Below are 23155 nucleotides of genomic sequence, written 5' to 3' on the forward strand. Positions count from 1 at the left end.
AGCAGAGAAGATCATCATGTCCCAAGCTGTAACATCATAAATGATCCCTCACACCCCCACCATTGACTGTTCTCCCTACTGCCCTCTGGCAAGAGGCGTCGCGTTATTCATTGAAGGGCCTGCAGATTCAGAAACAGCTTCTTCCCCACCGCCGAATGTTGAAAACACTCTAAATCATGTCAGACTGCATCAAACTGACCATATCAATGCGCTTTTTGAACAATATTACTTCCACAATGTTTACATTCCATCACTGCTGCACTTTAAGAAAACGGAAAAGTTATGAGAGCTTGACAAAACACATTTTTGCTTTGTATTACAATACATGTTGTCTAAATCAAAGTCTCTAAGTCTAAGAATGAGCAAAAATGTAATTTACTAGATGACAGCAAAACTGGTGGAGAAGTACCCTAAGAAACTTGCAACTGTAACCACACCAAAAGGTGGTTCCACAAAGTATTGACTCAGGGAGGCAAAAAACATTTACCACAGAGCTTTTAATTTTCTTATTTTGAAAAAGGAATTCTTTGTGGGTAGTAGCCATAGCTGTAAGGTGACAATAGTTCAAGGTGTGTTAATTCTTTTTTAAGCTGCTGTGTATTTATCTGAAGAATGTTTTTACACACACACACACACTCAAACAGCTCCAAAGCTCCAATTCTAAAAAAAAATAAAAATAAAACACCCTCGTTTAGTCGTAAACCCTCAAAGGCAAAGAATTCATCTAGACTTGGCTGACAAGAATAAAAAAAACAAACATACTTTTTGACTTTGTTGCAAAGGTGAGCTTAATATTGTTATAAAGTTCACATCTCTGGAAGGTCACTTCAGATATGAAAGTCAGCTTCAAACTAGAATGGTAAAAGAAAGGGAATAAAAAAGTAGGATATAAAGGTATAGGAAAAGAAAGGAGGACAAAGGGAGGGGTAGGTAAGAAAGAGAGGAAGGAGGAGCACATTTGTCAATCTTGTCTCCTAATTGGCTCCAAGTGTACAGAGAACAAAAGACAAACTCAACCAACCGTGACTTTTCAGATAACCCTTTGTCACATAAGCATTCGCCTCCCATACAGACACTAGCACCCACACAAGAAAAATGTGTGGCCTTTAAGACTCTCTTCAAAGAAATGTCACCTTGAAATCCTTTAAAAGTGCCAAACAGCATAACTAATACAAAAAAATAAATAAAAATACACAAAACAAAGCAAAGAACATGCACAGCATTACATATTGGAGCAATAAATAAGAATGTGTATGTTCAGGAATTACTGCTTAACAAGATCAAATAATATAGCCTCTTACAGTTCAGGCATGCAAGAGTTCATGGAAAGACAACATTTTCTTCATGGCATTGAAACCGCTTGACCAAGAAAAGGCAGAGCTCTCACTGCCTTTTCTGGGTCAAAGATCAAACTGAAGGAATGTTTAGGTGTGGAAATGACCAATAACACTGATACCACATCAGGAAGTGAGCACGTTTGATCGATTAACCGGTCAACCTAAAAGTTTCTAAATAAAAAAAAATTTACTTTTTTTTTTTTCCCACCAGACCCGAGTTGCTGACATTTTATTGCTGTTATAAGTACAAAAATAATACCTGTGGCTTTAGTTTTTGACAGGTCCAATAACTTAGTTTGGGGATGATGTTTTTGTTAAATTAGATGTTTTACAGCGAGTATACTACTTAGCTACGGTTATGTAAGATGCATCATCTATGACTGATCAAGTCAGGGGCTAAAACAATCTAGTAAGTAATTCATTCAAATTTAGAGTTAATGTTCCTTGATGCTGCATCAGTACAAAACATGTTAATGTAAAGACATGCATGCAGAAAACTCTGACACAATAAACTAATTAATTAGGTGTCATACATACATGTGCCCTGCCAGTGTTTATAAGACCCTATGAACACAATAAGAAAGGTGACTATATATCTTTATTTAAGAGTATGTGTGATAAACCAATATTTACTACATAAAAATGATATCAGGGTGAAGGGAATTTAAGTCTCATTGTCAATATATCATATCCTTCCACACAAAATATATTGTACTTATTTAGAATGAGCAGCCCAACATTTTACCTTCCAACAAACAGAACAGATTTTTCCTAAAAAATTAGTTCATGAATATTTGTATAATTACCATAGAACATAACAAATAACAAGAAATACATAGTCTTGAAATTTGTATAAGTTCAATCTTAATATGTCTAACATTTTGATATATGTTTCATATTTCAGTCTAACACTTTAATGTCTGTATATATATTTTTTTATTGTCTATGTCTAAAGTATATCCTTGTCTGTATTTTAAAGTATGTCTATGTCTGCATGGGAAAGTAAGAAACGTAATTTGAATTCTTTATATGACCAGCGCATGTAAAGCAATTGACAATAAAGCCGACTTGACATGATCTAAAAAAATAAAACTAATACTAATATTATGTTTGAAAAATAAGCATTTTACTTAAGATTCAGGAGTTAAAGCCTTTTTAGATTGGAGCAACTAGTTTACCTTAACTGCTTTAAACAATTTTTGAGAATAAAAAGGGTTAAATCAATTTTGAAATCAACACTAATTGTCCAGTTGCTGTATACATTCCTAATTTTCCACATGTACAAGGCTAACTATAAACCATCTTTGTCTCTTAGCTTTTGCATGACAGCATTACATGCATTACCTAATAACTGACATTTATTAATAAATAAAACTTGCAGATGGTCACCTGGTTTTATTTTTCCTTCTATTTTATTGTTGAATTAATGTAAAGCACTTTGAATTGTCTTTGTACTAAACTGTGCTATATAAATAAACTTGCTTTGTCTATATATTTGTGAATTCCAGAAAGATTGACAATAAATAATAATAAAAAAGGAAGAACTGTAATCAAAAATTCCCAAACTGCAAAAAACCCTCAAATCAGAACCACCCCACCTTTGTTGTTCTTCTTCTTACTTATATTTCTAAAGGTTTGTTTTAAAAAAAATCTTCTAGGTCTGACTATTAGAAACTATAGAAATTAACTTAATGTAAATGAGAGTACAGCAGAAAACTAGCACCCATTTGCCTTACTGAGAAATATTACAAAAATAACAAGACTATAAATGACATTTATGCAACCGTAGCTGAGATAAAATTGTTCATTAAAACTTGAATGACTGAAGAAATTAACTGAGTTGCATTGATTGTCACACTGCAATGCATTGAAAACTAGTTCGACACAGAAAATGTTGAACTAGCCTGGGTGGAGATAGGAAAGAAAAACTGACTTAAGATATTCTATTTATTTAAGAACAACCTAGGATCTAAGTTGGAACGGAGCTGGTTTATTGTTGTTTTCTGCAAACTACAACAGACATAAAGATGGACGAACAGACCATTATCATAATGATGTGCATTTCTCAACAAAAACACTGCTGAGCAAAAAAATAAATGCCTGGGTTAGAAAAGCATGTGGAGAAACTGCATTTGCATAGCAATAATGTTATACATAACTGTTTGACCTTTCTGTTTCTTTCAGCTGTGTTTATAATAAGCGTCATCCGCTAGTCTAACATCTGATTCATAGTCATATGCAGTGGAAGTGTCCCATTTAGCAAGACAGTTTGTAGATTTAAAGGCCTGCAAAAAATGTTAAAATGATTTTCATGTTTTAGGACATATTATGTTCCAATATAAAGAATGTTACAACACAGTAAAAGAACAAAAGCCGACAGAATCATTAAACATAATACAGTGAGGAAATTAAGTATATGAACACGCTGCTATTTTGCAAATTCTGCCACTTAGAAATCATGGTGAGTTTGGAAATTGTCAATGTAGGTGCATGTCTGCTGTAAGAAAAAATAAAAACAACAGAAATCACAGTATATGATTTTTTTAATATTTATTTGTATGACACAGCTGCAAATACATATTTGATCACCTAAGAAAATCAAAGTTAAGATTTTGTAAAGCAGCCTTTGTTTGCAATTACAGAGATCAAACACTTCCTGTAGTTTCTCACCAGGTTTGCACACACTGCAGGAGGGATTTTGGCCCACTCCTCCAAACAGATCTTCTCTAGATCAGTCAGATTTATGGGCTGTCACTGAGAACTAACTGCTCAAACAGATGCATCTAATTCAGGATAATAAATGGAGTAGAGGTGGACATTTTGAAGGCAGACGAACAGGTCTCTGAGGGTCAGACAGCTGTATCATACAAATAAAGAGTTAAAAAATCATACATTGTGATTTCTGGATTTCTTTTTTAGATTATGTCCCTCAAAGTCGACATGCACCTACAATGACTATTTCAGACCCCTCCGTCTTAAAATTCCTTCTTTGTCTTATTAAACCATCTCCAACCAGTGAAACTTTGTTAAATGCTTCCTTTTCTATTTCTTCTTCTTGCATCCCCAAAGATCTGCTATGATGCTTGTCAAATAAACAACAAATTTCTTTATTCAAACATTAAAAAAAAAACTTCGTAAGAACAATATTTGTTTCTACGTTGCACTAGATCAAAATAACACCTGACAATCTTATAGGATGGTGAAGTAGTGCAAAGCAAATAAATAAATAAATAAAATGACAATAATGCTGGAATGGAGACAAAGCGATGTGTAGAGTGTTCCTCTTAACCCCTGAGTGCTGGGTCTAAAAACAGCTTTAGTATCAGGAAAAAAAAAAGAATACCAGCATGGAAACAAAATAAGTTATAGGTATATGGTTTCTCGATTCACACAACTTCTCGCAATGCTTTGAAAGCGTAACTGCACACACTGGGGATTTTAAAATACAGACATCCAGAGGCTGCTTTTATATTCTCCTCTGAGAGTCTAGATAAGCACTTCCTGAAAGAAGGAAAATCGAGGAAGCCCTAGAAGTTCCTCCTAAATTGATCTAATGGGAAAAAAGAGATTTTACAATACAGTTGAAATGGGGAACAGTATTTTAATAATGCAAAGAAATGAAAACATCTTTCATGTTTGATAGCAAACAAGAACAACCACTTCAGATAAATATTTTCACTCCAAAAATTCCACCTTCTAAGCAATACCAATAGCTTCTTTCTAGAAGTGCATGTATCTCAATATCAACACTGTGTCAACGATTTGCTATCTGAATGCAAAAAGCAAATCCAAGGTCAATCCTGTTTGGCACAAATTAGACATATGAAAAAATTTGTAAGTATATTACTCAAACTGACACTTGTCTCACATTGCACATTTATTTTTTTCCCCATTTTGAAAAAAAGGGAGAAAAAGCTCATTACTTGATAACATTGCACCTAAAAAAAAAGAGGGTGTGCAAAGAGAGACAGATGGAACAGAGGAAAGTGAGTAACTAATTAATTCAAACACATGTTGCTCAAAGAAATTTCTTCTGAGCAGCACTCTCGCTTTAATATGCAATGTGCCAAAGCAGGAGTCACAGTAGTATTAAGTGGCATCTTTTTATTTGAAGCATCCAAATTGTTCCAACATCCAAAAACATCAGCTTCAATTGTGACCTTAACAATAAAAAGGCTTTGCTTTAATAGTGTTTACCCTGGTTAATTATTCTGTACAGAGTAACACCTACTAAATCAATTACATCTTACAGTCTTTTGTAGGATTATCATCAGCAGGTTAAATTTTAGCTTTGCAATATCTTTGCACTCGTGCATCTCCTGTAACCTTATCGGGGTAAAACTTAACAGTTACTTATAGATTTAGTCTGGACAGGCAATTTCAAAACTTTGTTTCTCCCCATGAAGTAAGACATCTATGGATTAGGATGCTTATTTGGACCCACTGCAACACTAAATAGTAAAATCAACCTTCAAATTTTCTAGTAGAGACCTGAAGGTTTGTATGAGAACTGCAAGCTACTTGAAATTTTTTTGGATTTTCTATCCATACTAAGAAATACCACAGATTACAAAAAAAATTCAATTTGATGCTACAAAAGCCCAGTTTCACTTTAGGAATGGTCCTTAACTCAAAACCAAAATGCACATATTAAGACAATAGCGATGATTAGAACACAAACAGCCTTTGTAAAAAAAATTCCTGGAGCTTCTTCATTGTACCTTTAGGCCTTAAGGTAACTTCATTGACCAGCTGACATGACACCAAGTGCAAGATCGCTCCACCAATAGGGAAATTCATGTTAGCAAAAACAAAAGGTAGAATCGTTTAAACAGATATTTATAAAAGCACAGGTTACTTAAGGCACTTAATGAGGCTTTTTGCCTGATTAGTAAACCTTCAGGCAGGCAACAGGCAAAATAGTTCTGCACCAAGTCAATAAAGTTATTTTAAAGCAGCAACCGGCAACTTAATGATAAAGCCCACACTTTGGGACAGAATGAGCTACTCAGTAAGCTAGCTGTGAGTGAATTTGTTTCCGACTAGGGCTTGGTATTTTCTCCAAAGTCCTGAATTGAATCGATTTTGAGTCTTACAGTTCTAAATCGATACATTTTCGATTCTATTTGTTTTATGTAATAATGAAATTTGTAATAATAATGAAAGTGGTTCAACTGTGTTTCAAAAAACTCATGTATTTTATTTTTTTCCTGTCATATTAAACACCCAGTGCAAACAGTTTAAACTTGAGATGTGAACAAAACATGCAAACTTGGTTGTGAAAAGGGAAAAAGTGAAGCCTCACTTGAGCAAGCAGACGTGACACAGTGAAGACACAGCAGACATACATGAGCTGTATCATCTTCACTGTACAAACCATATGTGCAGCGTTGTCTGTAACAACTACAGGGTGTTTGCTGGTCAGCCCCCATTTGTTAATGTCTTCGGTCAACCTATTTGCTATATTTGCAGCTGTCTGGCTTGAAGTCATCTTGAGAGCATCTTTCCTGCTCATTTGAATGTGAACTTCACACGCGTCACTATAAAATGAATTGATCTCATTTCCTAGACATCAATTTTGCAAAAATGTAAAGGAATCGATTCAAAATCGATCAAATCGATTTTTTTTAACCAGCCCTATTTCCGACACCTTTTAGTTAGTTAGTTCAACCCCTAACTCAATGCTCTCTTTGCTTTTTCTCTTCACAGTACCTTCATCTGATCTGTTCCTGTTTGGCTGTGACACCATCCTGCAGAGAAATATCAGCTGGGCTGCTGCCATCAACACCTTTGAAAAGCAGGTGAGTGAATATAAAACATAAACAAAAGGGTGAAAAACTGAATCACATGCATAATCAGGCTTTGCATCAAGATTCAAAGTCGATGGCAGCAAATTCCCTGTAAAACGGTTTATCACCACCTGCATTCTTAACTAATTAAGTAACAGAAGCTTTTTCCAAGTTAAACATAAGCAGCGAACAATATAAATATGACAACACAAAGAATTGCTGTTAGCTTGGTATGGATGAAAAACTAGTAGCTCTTGTTCAGCGACTTGTGAACAAGTAGTTCACAAGAGGTTTTGTTTTACAAGATTCCCCTTGGTTTTGAAAATATTAATAACTAAAAATCAACCCTCTAAATACTTCGGGTAATGAGTGTCTAGCTTTCATATTCACCACTGACAACATTCAGCCATTTATGATTTTTCTTTATTTACAAAATTCGCAAGTCTGCTATGCCTTCCTAAATGCTGCAGATGTTGTCACGGTCCTACAGAGCAGTGTTTCCTAACCCTGTTCCTCAGGAATTATAAAAAATAAGTTATACAAATTACCAATTAGATATATTTGTAATTTTAAAACGAAAGTATGAGAAATATAAACAAAGGTGTCCTCATTCTAAAAGTCACTGTAAATCCTAGAATATATTATCGGCAACAAGAACCCAAAATAAATCTAGTGTTGCTCATAAATGTAGTTTTGCATCGGTTGCAAGTCAACTAAATAATTCCAGGCTCAGTCTATTCGGGTTTTTAATTATAGGTGGAAGTCCCTCTCTTCTGCTGAGATAATCTGGATAAATAGCTGCTCATTCACTTTTTTGTTTTTTCCAGCGTTTTATTGTCATTATACTGTCACAAGTACAGAGCAACAAAATTAACTCTCTGCATTTAACCCATCCCCCTGGGGAGCAGTGGGCTGCCATTTTGCGGTACCCAGGGGAGCAATGTGGGGATTAAGGGTCTTGCTCAGGGACCCAGAGTGGAAGTCTGTAGGAGTGAGGCTTGAACTTCCGCAATGTCCCAACCACTAGGTGGCCAATCCCCAAAGCAGGCACCATTCAGCTAATTGCAAGATGTAATTTTACAAGTTTCTTTTAGGACAAGAGAAAATGCCTCTGGCCAGCAACCTTTGTACTTAAAAATAAAAAAAAACAGAAGCAGAAAAACGCAAGATTGTGTGGTTTGGTTGATTATCCAAGAAAAATAAGGTTGAAGGTTAAAGTTCCTTTATGTTTTTTTTTCTATTGTTACTGTTTTAAGGTCAAGATGCCAAGTTTAAGATTAGCTTTGCCCAGCAATGTCGCAACGTCTCATTGGGTCAGTGTACTAGTTTGCACATTACAGGGAGATATAAACACTGCTTCTAACATGCAAAAATGTCAAAAGAAAAAGAAAGAAGCTTTAAAGAAAGATGAAATAGATGTGGCACATTAAACAGTTAAATAAATCCTGTTTCCTTGCTATCATGTTATCCCTTAAAAACATTATTTTTCAACAAATAACTGGATAACAGCTCAGTGGTAATCGTAGCAATAAAACCTGTTTTTCAAGCTTGTCAACCTTTTATTCTCCATAACAAAGATAAAATAAAAAACAAAATAAAAAATCAGATGTTCTGGATGGGGGAACTGGGTGCAACAGGATTCAGTCTGCTTTACTGACCTAACATAACAAGACAACCTTTGTCTGAGAAAATGAATAGTTACAACCACTGAAGTGAAAACAAATACAAACAGGATATGAAAAGAAGCCGAAGATCTTCAGAAACTGTGGAGAACAACAATCTCCTAACCAGATTTACATAGAACTGTAGCTCCAGGAAATGCAACAGAAGAGAGGATAAAACATATATATTGAACAGGTGTTATTTTCTAGTAGCTAGAATCTATAAAAAGTCATTTTTCTGTCATGCGTTTTTGAACGTATTAGACATTTGAATATCAGGGAACCAAAAAACAGGTATCAGACAGGCTCAGACTGAGCTGGGTTTGCAGAGGATATAGCATGAGGCTTTCAATCCTCAAATCTCTATTTCTATCTTTACTTTAGAAGAACAATATTGGTAGCTTGTGTGAAACCCTCACAATGTAATTAAATTGAGACAAAGAGAGGAAAGTGGTTTTACTTTTTATTAAAAAGATAAACCTAGTAACCCTATGAGTTACTTCTATACATGCACACACACACACGTACTCATTCTGCCATTGTAGTGAGGACAATGTGTTGACTCCCATTGACTTCCATTGATTTTCAGTCATATTCAACCCCTTCTATGCCCTAACCCTAAAACTAACCCTAAACCTAATCATTACCAATGTATACCTCACCCTAACCAATTGATACCTTAGCCTTAAACCTAACCATTAACAAAATTGCATGTGAGGACCAGCAAAATGTCCTCACTTTGCAAAAACTGGTCCTCAATTTGAGGGTGAAATTGGAAAAATGGTCCTCACTTTGAGGGCTAGACAGGTAAACACACATATACACACGTACATATATATATATATATTTGACGCAAGAGCTACTGGTACTATGATTTTCATATAATCATATAATCACAGAAATGAGCTCTAATGCATTCCAAAAATTGCATAGAATCAAATATTCTAACATAGACCTGTGATAAGACTACATGTGTCTTTCAGTTAGCTCTGCAGGCCAAATTGTTGTACAATCTCCTTGACCTTTACTGGTCTAGGTAAAGCCTGTCCTTAGGCTTACATCAGGCTCGATTTCCTCCACACTCCCTCTTTCTCTCCTTTAAACATGCAGAGATACACACAGTCAGACACCTACAGACACACCATGTGGGAGCTCACAAACGCCTTGTACCAAGAGCAGTGGCTAACGGCAGCTTTCCTCTCAGGTCTGTAAGACTGCAGGAGAATTTTTCTCTGTTGAAATTTAAGCCACCCACTAAATTTAGGCACAGGTACGATTTAATGCAGTTTGTAGTCTTCATGCGTTAAGGGCATAAACAAATATATTAAGTTTCTGTATCTGTTTAGGGAACCGGTGAAAAAAAGTTTTATCTGCAAATGGCTGATTTTGTGAGTCAAATGTCAGATTAGAATTCCAGCCTTACGTAAACAAAGTGAATTTAAATGATAACAGGGAATTAATTCAAGACCAAGCTTGAATAATTTTTGTCAATATTCTATGAATCAAACCATGTCTTCAAAGCCAGTAGATCAAAAAGGCATAGTTAATACATACAGTGGTGCTGTCAAAGTGCAAGTGATTTGTTTCTGGAATGCAAATCCCTCAGTGTTCTAACTGGAGAGAGGAAGACAAGTGGGACTGTGGTGTGAAGCAAGCGTTTGATTGGATGCAGACAAAACAGCCCACACAGATCAGCTATAGGTGTACAATACTACTTTCCTTTATACCACCCAATATGTTGCAGGGAAACATGGAATTTGATTTTAATCTAAATTCAACGTTGACATTTTGCAGCCAAACAGACACTTAAACATCAGCCCCCCCATACCGACCCCCCAATCGCACAAAACAGGACTCTACATAGGCTGTTTCTTTCAGTAGAAAAACTGCGTCATCCGGCATAAAACGCAAAGTGACATTGTAAGCCAATGTCTTCTTTTTCAACATGCTCAACCAAGAGGAGTGCATTCTGCAAAGTCAAGGAGTTGGTGTTATCTGATGGGTTTTATTAGCTACAAAACTTTAAACTAATCTGTCTGTATCATTTGACTGAATTGACTATAAAAACCCTTGAGGTGTGGTAATGTAGTATAGACGCTATATAAATAAACTGAGCTCATTTCATCTATTTATTTTGGTGTCTCCTTATGTTTCTATAAATGAGGTGCAATTTCTTGACAATTACATTTTTTCCCATGATGGACCTTCGATGCACTATACAATCCCTATTAACCAGAGATATACACTTTCAACCATGAATTAAACCAGTGGAAACACAAAACTATAGACTAATTTATACAATCTAAGGAGTATAGTTGTGCTAATTACTATCTGGAAAACAAAAGCTATTAATTTTGGACACACACTGGGTATGCTATGTTCTTTGCTCCTCATGTCAGACCATGAATTGGTCATTGTCAGACAATGAATTTCATCATAGCACTTGCTACTCACAATCCAGCCTGGGTTTAACATAAAGAGAAATTCAATTTATCCTCAGTTCTGCAGTTTTGATAAAAAGAAGTTCATGTTTTGATAGGTTGCTTTAGAGAACAGTACCTGAGGGCAGCAGGCAGTCCAAAGGTGTCCACTCTTCATCCATAGTCAGAGTGGGTAAAAGCCAAGTCTTCAGTTAGCCAGGCAAGTTCAAACTACAGGAGAAAAAAAGCATATATGGTTTTCATACCCTGGCTTTAAATAAAAAAAAAGAAACCCCTTTTATTTCTGTTATTTCAAACATGTCTTTATTTATATTTATAGTTTATTCACTTCCTCCAATTGGTCCATCTAATCCCAGGTAAAAAATAAATAAATAAAAGGAACAATGTTTCTGGTGGAAATTCTTGTTGGAAAAACTGCAAATATTATTTCATAACAATGCATTTTTGTCATTATTAAATGCATTTTCCTTTGTAAGACTAATGGCAAGTGGAACACACATATTCAAAGAAAACCTCTGCCTTTGGGATTAATAAAGTCAAATAAGTTTTCATAAGGCCAAAAGTGCCTTTTACAGATTTTAAAGAAATATCTTATACACAATTTTGAGAGGATAAGAGCAACTTGCCAAGTAATTGAATCTCTAAAAAAAAACTAAAAAAAAAAACTTGTCATTGTCTTAGAATGTAACTTAATTGCCTTAACTTGATCAAAGTTGATGTTAGAAACAAACACTTTGGTATTTGTTCTAAAAGGATAGAGGAAATGATGATCAGATATTTTATGGAGATTCTTACTCAATAACTTTAATGGACAGTGGTGCACCATCCAGACTACAAATGTTTCAGGAGTCTGTATTCCTAATCCAGGGAAGAATGTAGACACTGAAGAAAAGTTGTCAAAGAATGGAGCCTTAAAGAACCTCCTATTTCACTTGTGTTTTTCCAAATGGCACAAAGGAGTCTCAGTCACCCACTTATTATCTGAACCAGCACATAATGTTAATTTAAGATCCTGAATCTGCCTGAAGATTCAGGATCAAAGCTAATCTTCTCATATTTTTTATATATTTTTTTCCCATTACATGTACACTCTGATCTAATAGAAAGCACCAAATAATATAATTAAACTGTACTTTTTGGGGTTGCCTCCAAAGGATTTTATGAACTCATTGTAGTTACAAATAGTATAATGATGACAGTTATTTAAAAGGACCACAAACTGCCATTCCGTACTTGCTTTCATATAACATACAAGCAAATTATGGAGTGAATTTAAATTTGCTTAATCAACCTTGCCTTTTCAAACAATTGTGACACTAACTTTTCTATCTTAGCTCATAAAGAAGAGCAAAGCAATGTTTAAAACACACAATGGTTATGAAGATTTACAAATCAGAGTAATAATCCAACATTACTTGAACTTTGAACAAGGTTTAACAAGGTGTTACAGTTTTTTTTTCAAATACTGTAACCCCCCCACCTTTCCATACACACATCAAAACAAAGCAGTTGACACTTATTAGCAATAACTGAACCATAAGATGTATGAAAAATGAGAGCTTTCAAATAACTATGCAGCTATATCACCAGCTTTTACTGCAATCTCTATAACTAGACGATCACAATAATTACACAATAAAATTTTCCACTTCAGGAGTTCTTTGTAGAGCATATTAACAGACATTTAAAAAAAATAACTTAAATACAAAATATTTATGTATTTCTTTTGTTATAATTCCCACTCTAAGTGGGTTCCTCTGTCATCTAAAGGCATGTTTTAGAGTCTATACTGCAGTTAACAATTAATCAAATACAAAATACCTTAACAGTTATTTCAACAATCAATTAATCATGATTAACCTGATTGGTTCAGCCATAATTTATTTAGTTTAATTTCTTTACAGACAATAAGATCTTTTTCAGTCAGTCAGGATATAAGTCTGACTTTCCTGGTTCAGGTCAATTATCATAAGCAGGTATTATCCCTTGCCTAACATCATAATACTATTAATTTATTTTATTTATTTTTTTTGCTTTTTTCCATTTGTCAATTTCGAATTACTTTCCTTGAAGTCAGAAACTTACATATCCTTCATATTTGGTAGTTTAGCCTTTGAACAATAAAAAATGGGTAGGTTTTTGTTAACTAACCAAACGTCACATAATAGTTGGGATATTTCGAGGTCTATTTTTTAATAATAATAATAATAATAATAATAATAAAGAGGTATTACAGATGCATGGTTGTAGGCCACCTTGCTCACACAGTTCTGGATCTCTAACTATACAATTGAGGTCATGGGTTGTGATGTCAATTTGCGTTGTGTGAATTTGGATGTTCTATTTTTATTTTTTAAAATCTTGCTTCAACATTTGCACATGTTCTTTTTAATTATGCTATTTATTTAATGGAGTGCAGCCATTCTTACAGCAGCAAAATACAGACATGACCTGTACTTTAACAACTTGGATCGTGTTTTTTGGGTTTGAATGTTTTTCCTAAAACTTGTTTACCTATAACAAAAAATAATTTAATTTCATTGCAGTGAGATGAGTTCTTACACTGTGTGTGTGACTAAATTGTCCTATTCTCAATAATAATTAAACATGATACAAATATGTGCGATAGACTTAAAAAAAATATATATATACAAATTAACCTTAAGCAATTTAACCTTAAGCAATACCAGCTGATTTAATGTATCCTCTGAAGCTCTTTAAAGTCAAACATTGCACGAGACTCAGTTCAATACATTTAAAAGGAAGCGGGAGATTTTCAACCCGGCTTCCACTTTCACCACATTCCGCATATAAACTCTATGACAGTCATACAGTCAGCTTCAAACAAATAATTTGGCGTCTCCACTAAAACATTCCAACTACAACAAGAAAGTTTTCACTTCCAAAAATATATTACAATCTAGAGACAACTTACAGGATGAAGACACTTCCGGGTTTAATGTTAAGAGTCAACAAATGCACGACCGGGAGACAGAGAAGGACCGAGCAGGAAGGAGGAGAAGCTTTAGTGCGCTATGGGGACATCTAGAGGCCGAATGTATTAACACAGTATAAAACCCCCAGAGGCAAGGGGAGTTCAATTGCTTTACTGCTCAGAACACTTGATTCTGTAAGAACATTTTGTTCTGTTCTAACATCTATCTACTCCTTTATTAAAATAAACACTAAAATAAATATATTAAAACATGTAACATGTTAAAATGTGTCTAAGCCAATTAAACAAAGCTGTATAAATGTCAGTGGCCCACACATGAGGGGATTTAATTGAAGGAGGGCTATTTTATGTGCATTTCTAATTGAGTGTAATGGTGCGTTACAGTCAGACAATTAGCTGCTTCATTGATTATCCTATAGAGGGAGATCTGTATGTCCTGTCTTGTGTAAAACAAGGTGGCTAAACCAGCAATAGTTTCCTGCTCTCTTAAAGGTGAGATTGAATTGTCTTAGAAGAGCAACATGTTTTTATAAGTATCTACAACTTCCCAGTGAAGTGGCATTGATTTCTAATGGTCCCTGAAGAGCAAGCGATGCTTCGGAGGACATCGAACTCTTAAGATCACATGTTTGTTTGTTTGTTTTTGCATAGTGTGTTTTCATTGATTTATAAGGCTCTGTGGTTACTTTTCAAGATATGGGGATGGGATGTTTTGGCATGCTGAAATAGTTTATAGTTAAACATTAAACATTGCTGCAAATAAGCATACTGTAACTGAAAACACACACTGGAAAACTAACATCACAAAAATGCACACTCACACAGACTGCATACTGGATGTGTCTGTGTGCTTCTGATTTCCTCCAACAGCAGCAGAAGCACTGTACAGTGAGAGAGCGCATCTATCTCAAGGTGAATCCACTCCGGAGGGCCGTTGAAACAAACGCTCTCTCATCAATCAGCATTCTCCTGTCTCTCTGACACGCTGCTCAACTGCACGTTTGATGCAAGCTCCACAACACACAACAGCAGGCTGCGCACACATGCGCAGAGCTGCCACGCATGCTAAAGGAAGTCATTCATTCTGAGGGCATGCATTATAAATACATCTATGAATAAATTCCAAGCTGAGTGCATTCTTCATTGGCAGTTTTTTTCATACCCCCCAACACACACGAACACACACATCTCTGAATGTTTTATCAGATCTCGCTTTCCTCGTTACAGCTATCAAACTACATCCCCCTTTCTTATCCATTAACCCCTCTAATATTTGCTCTTGTTATTTTCATTTTTGCTTCCTTTACGCTTTTTCGTCTTTAGATCTGTTTATCATCTTTTTGTAAATCTCTAACACTGTTGGGATTCTTCAGTCTTCAGTTCCCCCAGTCTATTCTTATTGTGGTTTCAAATGCATTATATTTTAACCTAAGTATTTGGAAAGGCTAACAGAAGAGAATAAAAAGGACGAAACACAAAGGAGAGAAATACGATAACGGATAACTGCTTTTTTGTGGAAGGTAGAGGATCACTGTCAAGTGGTGAACAAGTCAAACATTAAACAAATTATCAATTGTTTGGTTAGGGATATAAAAAATATAACCCCTTAGATAACTTTTTTTGGATTATTAATGTAGGTCCAAGAGATACAGATCAGATCAAATTAAAATAAATTCAAAAAATTAAGGGTAATTGTAAAACATCGAATGTAATACTGGTGTTAAAGAATTATAGTTTCTTATTAAGTCAGACAGTGTAAACATCATTAAAGTTCAGTGAAGAGCTGGAGTGGGATAATACAGAATACATTGACATTCAAAATAAAGTAAATACATTCCATCTTGACTTTCATCTTGAGATGCCTTCCAGCTTCAAGCATGCAGGGCAATCACTCAAAAGAATAACTATTCCATGTTTAAATTGTGTTAATGTTGTTAATGAAAAAGTCCTTCTAATCAAAACAATTATTCTGACAAACATGACTATGCGTAAATCAGACTTACCTACTAAAAACCCAAGCAGGAACAGATAGAAAAAACACATACATCATGAAGAGTTGGTGTATCTATGACAAGTCAAATCAGACCTTTTTGATGCAAGGAAAGAGTGCTAACAAAAAAATTCTTCTCAGCATTAAAAAGAAGAAATTCAAAAACTGTAACCTGTTAATGCATCATGAAATTTCAGATCACAGAGTTTTACAGTTCACTAAGTGTTCCTTGTAAGTGCAAACCTACTTGATTCTGATTCTGTATACACTGGGGATGTGTTGGCCTAGTGGTCAGAGCAGCATCCTTGTGATCCGAGAAGGTTGCAATTACCCGGTTCCATCCCCACAGCTGGCACTCTGGGTCTCTGAGCAAGACCCTCAAACCTCACACTGCTCCCTGGATGCTGCACAGTGGCAGCCCACTGCTACCCAAAGAGGATGGGTTAAATGCAGAGAGTATATTTCTTCATTGTGAGCTCAATAAAGTTCAATTTCTGTCCTTACAGGAAAATAAAATGAAGTAACACTCAGCAGGTATAGTGAAATAAAATTCTTTCAAGATGAACTATGTATACTATTGGATCTAAAAATGTCATGTATTCCATCACAGAACAATAGTACTTTTTATAACCATACAAGCAGTTAGCTAAAGTTTCATTCTATATTAATTGGTTAATGGCAGTATGTGTTTATTGGCTTGTTTCATGCTAAGATTAAAGTTGCCCTGTGGCCTGATTGAAGGCTGGGGGGGTTCTCTGACTGCAGCAATCAAGCCTTCTTAGCATCCCTGATAGATTGTGCTCCTCTCTGGGATTCCATTGTTCTGCTGGGTTACTTTAACACCCATGCTGGAAATGACAGTGACACTTGGAATGGCGTTACCAGAATATAAGAGGTTTTTAAATACTCCATACTTTGTTCAAGCATGAGGATGGCCATGTGGATGGCCATCAGGCATCAAGGCACCCTAAGCCAGATGTTGATGATACTCTTTGTAATTTTACCTCTGACCTTTGGTCGCCTCTTGTACACTCGAGTAAAGAGAGGGATGGGGCTGTCCACTAAAAGTTTCCTGACAATGAGTTAGATACATTGGAAGAGGAGGAAGCTTCACAGGCTTGCCACCCCGAAGCAAGTAGTGAGGGTCTGCTAGGAACATATGGTAAAGCACCAATTCAGACATAATTAACTTTCACCTCCACGGGAGCTTCTCTTAGACCCCTGGTTCTGCTGGCTCCCTCCCACCAAAACCTATGCGTTACACAGAGGGAGGCAGTTCGCAGTCAAGTGTAAACCCAGCCTAAATGACGATAAACTCATCGAAGTCCGAGGCCATGGACCTCTGCCTGAAAAATGTGCTTGTCTGTTTCAGATCAAAGGTCGTGCTTCAAGTGGTTCTGTACGTGTAAGGGAAGAATAGAGTGGGAGGTTGATAGACAAATCGGTGCGGCTGATGCCATAATGCTAATGCTGCAGCAGTATTTTGTGGTGACAAACAGAGATGAGCAAAAAGGCTTTTTATTGGTCGGTCTTGGTACCTACCTTTGATCAGGAAATCTGGATCATAAGAAAAAAAGAATGAGATCCTAGATAGAAGCTTCTGAAATGAGCTTTCTATGCAGGGTGGCCTCTGCACTGAGGGAAGCTAGCTGATGTGATTCAGACATGTTTAGGATGCCCCCAAGATGCTCCAGGACATGCTGCAGGGACTATGTCTCTTAGATGACCAGCTTCCCCAATTGGACTGGAGGACTCGTCTGGAAAGTGAGATGTCTGGAATTCTATGAAACTCCTGCCACCAGAGAAACAAAAAAATATGAGTACCAGCAACATGAAAAGCAAAGACACAGGAACATAGATTAAGTTATCAGAAACAAAAACTATGTATTTCAATCACTAAGCATTTTCTTTTTATGACATGGCCTATTCTTCAACTTTTTGTTTTCCTGCAGAAAAACAATTAGTGAAATACTTAAAACATAACAAAATACAATCAATTTATATGAACATTAATTACAACAAAAATTTAACATTTTTATTTCTATTCAGCATCTATCACTCAGAGCAAGCTACAAAACTGGTAACGTCAGATATTTATAATTAATTTCAAGTCAAGACCCAAAAGGTAAATAAAATGGAAAAGAGATATTTCTCAGATATCCTCACAAAGGATATTATCAGCAAAATGTCACATGTTAGTTTTAGGATATTGCATTAACAACATGAAAGCTTCTATACATCTTCTCTTCTGGTAGCAGTTATCACTGGTGGTGGTATAATGGTGTGTGGGAAACATTCTTGTTAGACTTTAGTCCCTTTGCTCACAATATACATCCAATGTCATGATCTCAGCACTGATACCTGGTCTGATTACTCATTTGATACACACCTGCTTAGCTCCGCCCATTTCCCGTTGCCACTCATCTGATTCACCAGCTTCAGTCTCTATTTAACCAGCCTTCAGATCAGTCATCACTGGAAGATTTTTCGAGCCATGGGTAAGAATTGTTCTAGCATTCCTGTGTTCTGACTACCTGATCCAGACCTGTCCTGCCTCTCGACCTCTGACCTGCCTGTTCCCGTCTGATCTGTTTGCCTGACCTGTCTTCTGCCTGATCTCTGCCTGCTTGTGTACCAACCAGAATTGTTTCCCGACCACTGAGTCTTTCTGCCCTCGTCCATCCTGTTAGCTGTCAATTCCTGGAACTGAGACCTGACTCCGTTTTCGATTCTCCTTTGGCACTTCAACGGACCTCTGACCTCCCGGCTCTGACAACCCACCGACATCGGGTTTGGCTTCGCCCGCTGGATCATCTTGCCTTCATGCATCTGCCCGGTTTTGATCTCCTGCCTGTCCTCTGATCCAACAGCGTCTGGTGCTCTCTGTGTGGCGTTCGCCACTCCGCGTTTGCAGCCCGTCAGCTGAAACAAACCTAAACCTCTGGTGTCAAACTAAACTGTAAGACCAGAGGTTACTGCATTATATGCCAAACAACCTGGTTCTGCTTTTAATAAATGTTCTGAGAAATCTATTTGTCCTCCTCAAACACTGGATCCTTCAGTTTTGAGTCCTGACATCCATTTACAACCATGGAATGTCCTTCTTCCTAATAACTACTTTTAGCATGAATGTGCTCCATACCAGAAAAGCAAAAATTATCTTAGACAGGTTTCTTAGAAATTTCAAATATTTATCTGCAGTAATATGGCCTTGATGAATTGATTAAAGTCAAATTTACTTTTACAGATTTAATGCCTCGGTTTAAAGACTTGGTGACTTGAATACTAATGTCTTGTAACTTAACTTCAACATAAACATTCTTACCTGAAATTACTGGATACTTTATTATAGTCAGATATTTACCATGGGAAAAAAGATTAAAATACTAATTGATCCACATTATTTTGTTGTGTAAAATGATGTTTAGGAGAGAGCTAATTAGACTTGCTAATTACTTGTAATTTAAACAATAGGACTTGGACGTGACTTTAGACTTACTAGTCCTGACTTGTGAGTTGTTAAGTACTGACCTGGTCCAATCTCTGTTTCATTGTGCTCTGCTGAGCTTCACAGTGGCCAATTCCTAATTCAGGAGACTTGCTGATCTAGAAATATAAGTATAGCTGTCAGATGTTGAATTTTTGGAGAAAAAAAAACAAGCATTTTTTTTCTATGGTTTATAGATAATTTGACAAGAGTGTATCTCTCTTTTAGAATTACATTACATTTAAGTCTGAGGGGAAGTTTTTTTTTTTTTTTATGTTTAAAGGATATAAGTGATCAACAGAAACAAAGAGACTCCTAACCAAGAGGAAGAGACAGTTAGCAAAAAAAATCGTACTAATAACTGAATACAAGAATAAACGAAGAAACTAAAACACAAAACACAACAGGCAAAAATGAAAACATAATATGGCAAAAATGTAAAAACATAAAAACCAAAGCAATAATAAAACTAAAGATGTAAACCAAAACCTAAGCACCTGTGGACTATATGAGCTTAGGCTTTATTGTTTTTAATTTATTTTTCAAAAATTCCAGCTTGAGGTCATCTAGAAATCAGCAGTGACTCTCTGAAGTTCTTTTGTTCAGAGAGTCAAATCTACTTATCTTGAAGAGGCCTTAAATATATCAGATTTGTAGGCTGACTGCAAAAAACCCTGAAAATTAAAAAAAAAGGAGCACAATATTTCTCCCTGAAAACGAAAACTTTTACTGCTTTACATTTTTTATGTGTTTTTCTTTTTTAGTTATAACCCTTCTCCCCTGTACTGCTAATAATCATATTTTCAGAAGTATGTCTTATTCAGGGACCAGTTCCCCACTTCCAAGAAAATAGGAAGGGAGTCAATAGCCAGAAATACCAGAGCTACCTGCCTTAACAAAGACATCAATGCCCTGTAATTCTTCTCTTGAATTACCACGTCCCCATAGATTCTGCAACAAGAGACTATTACTCTGGGCATCTGGATTTTATTTTGTCTTCAAGGTCGTAGTGCTGCGAAGTGAGCTTGTTTGTCCTGAGCTCAATTTAATACTCCTTATCAGTGGATAGATGTGTCACAGTATTACCATTCTGACGCTTGGCAGAAAACACCTGTTATCAGGGCAGATAATGAGAAGGAAAGAGGGAGAAGCAGCAGACTGACATGCAGCAGACTGACATGCAAATTTAAGCATCCTTTCTACTCACTCTCTCTGCATTTAATATTCCCTATCATTAACTCGATTCCATCATGTCATTTCACTTCTATATCAATTTTTTTTCATTAAAGTGGTTTTTCTTTGTCTCTCTTTTTTATTCTCTTTTATCTGCTTTAACCTTAAACCCCAGTAGACTCTTTCTACTCCTGGCTCCCTTTAGCTTCTTTTGCTTTTAGCTTTATTTCACTTAACTTGACCCGTCTGCTCATTTCTCTTTTGCACTTGGGTTTATATTAATGCCAGAAAATACACTTCTCTCACTAGTTCTTTTATTTTCTTATTGATTTTCTTTATTTTAATTTTCTTTTTGCATGTTTAAGTTGGTACATACAACAAGCCAGTTTGAGTTGGACTCCATCAACCTTTAGACAGTTTGGGGCTACACCCTTTAAGTTCGCTGGTGACGATGAACCTGCATAAAGTATGAAGATCTGAGTAAAGGCCAAGAAGTACACTTTTCAGTATTGTCTGTCAATGATTTTCACCTATTTTGTATTTTACGTATTAATCAACCAGATACAAAGAAAATCCCTTTTTTCATCTTCTTATGTAATGTGATCTGATACAGCACCCAAACAGGAGGAAACCATCTTATAAAGGGGGCTTATTGCAGGGAAAACTCTCTCTGACCTTAGAAAATTTTAGGATTTGACTGAATTCTTGGAACTCAGCTCCCAATTAATGAATATGAAAACAATGAGAAAAGTGTGCTCGTAGGTTTTTGTGATTGTATATAAATACAAATCCTGGACACTGTGTTACAATCTAGATGCAGATTAAATGTTTGCTGTTTCATCATCTGTCCTTAGGATCTGGCCACCCACTGAAGTATAGATGGACGATAGTGTAATGAAGAAAAAGGATCTAAAATAGTTGTATGGGCTCATTCTAAAAGTTTCTTATGTGGATAAATGAATATTTCTGCTGGGGGATGTTACAAAGATTTGCATCACATAGTTCAAACAGAATCTCAGTTATTTGGGGGTGATCTCCCCCACCTCAGACAAGCTGGATTGGATGAAACTGACCTGCCAGAAAATGGCTGGAAGGCTTCATGAGAGACGCTGTGGGCCCTGCCAGGCTCTGAGAGGGATGTTGCAGATGGTGCTTGGATGCCACAGGGGAGGAAGTTTCTAAACTCCCTGTAGTGCATATAAACTGGAGCTTGGCACAAGGGAATGAAGGCAAACTTTTCTGATTTATTTCGGACAAGGTCAGCATTGCATTTGAGGTTTATTTCGTGCAACAATCTGCGAAACCTACCTGCTGAAGAACAGCACTTAATTGTTATATCAATATGATACTTTCCTTATCAGCAGACCAAAAGGGAAATTAATATGTCTCGGTATGTCAAACTAAATCAGCTTGTGGAACCCACCAGACAGGTCAGCGCCTCTGCTATGGAGGTTAGCAAATGTTTCGATGGCAGTCAAGAAAAAAAATATGCAGCACATTTCTGAGTTACAGAAGAACTCCTTTTATTCCTTATAAGAAAGAAGAGCTTCTATGTTTGGGCAAGCTCAGCAACCAGTTAAGGCTAGATGTCATCAGGTTCACGCAATGTGCTGCAAGACCAAATCAGGAGGTTTAATTTCTATTTTGACCATCTGCTGGTCACTGGATTATAGCCAAGATAAGAATAAGAGGTTACCTCTAGGGCAGTATGAAAAGAGATGGAAACATTGGACCTGAGGATATTCTTCTAAAATGAAATAGTATTCCAACTGGAGCAACATTTTTATGACGGTGAAATAGAAAGAACAGCTTTATTCATTCACGAAAAATGTTGGTTTCCACTTTTAAGACTGATTTAACAGTAGCATATAGCAAAAAGACAAAATTCTTAGATTAAATGGAACAATATATCCTTGATTTTGCCAATTTGTCCTTTAATAAGCTCTCAAGGGTTTTGTTAAATTAAAGTTAAACGTATCAATGCTAAATTGCATTCTTTCATATGGCCTCATTTGAAGTTACATTTAGGGTTTGATCTTCAAACGGATTGCTTGTTTTAATATACTGACAAACTTGTTTGCAAGTAGAAACCTGATCTTCAGAGTAGATGTAATTTGTATTCTCTGTAATATTTTGGGAAAAATATTTCTGCCTGACTGGGATAAATTAATGAAGCGGGCTGCAATCTCTTTGCAGTTACACCAAAATATAAAATACTATGAACTGAAATATGAATATTGTTGTTGTTTATTTTGCACTTTTCTCTAAAGCTGTTGGAGAAACATATATGAAGTAAGGCTTTGATCAAAAACATTTTTTTT

At 36.0% G+C, this 23155-nt stretch overlaps 1 protein-coding gene across 1 annotated transcript in view; it reads right to left on the reverse strand.

Annotated features, from left to right (window-relative positions):
* Positions 1 to 14220, reverse strand: part of tpk1 (thiamin pyrophosphokinase 1) — a 97328-nt gene extending 83108 nt beyond the window's left edge. Inside the window, exons 1-2 of the mRNA XM_015389306.1 lie at positions 14164 to 14220; positions 11347 to 11438 (exon numbers count right to left, since the gene is read on the reverse strand). Of these exons, the coding sequence (XP_015244792.1) occupies positions 11347 to 11389 (43 nt within the window). The 5' untranslated portion in view covers positions 11390 to 11438; positions 14164 to 14220. The remainder of the gene's footprint in view (positions 1 to 11346; positions 11439 to 14163) is intronic.
* Between the last annotated feature and the right edge of the window lie 8935 nt (positions 14221 to 23155).

Source organism: Cyprinodon variegatus, unplaced genomic scaffold (genome assembly GCF_000732505.1).
Source record: "Cyprinodon variegatus isolate N-32 unplaced genomic scaffold, C_variegatus-1.0 Scaffold20, whole genome shotgun sequence".
Classification (NCBI taxonomy): Eukaryota; Metazoa; Chordata; class Actinopteri; order Cyprinodontiformes; family Cyprinodontidae; genus Cyprinodon; species Cyprinodon variegatus.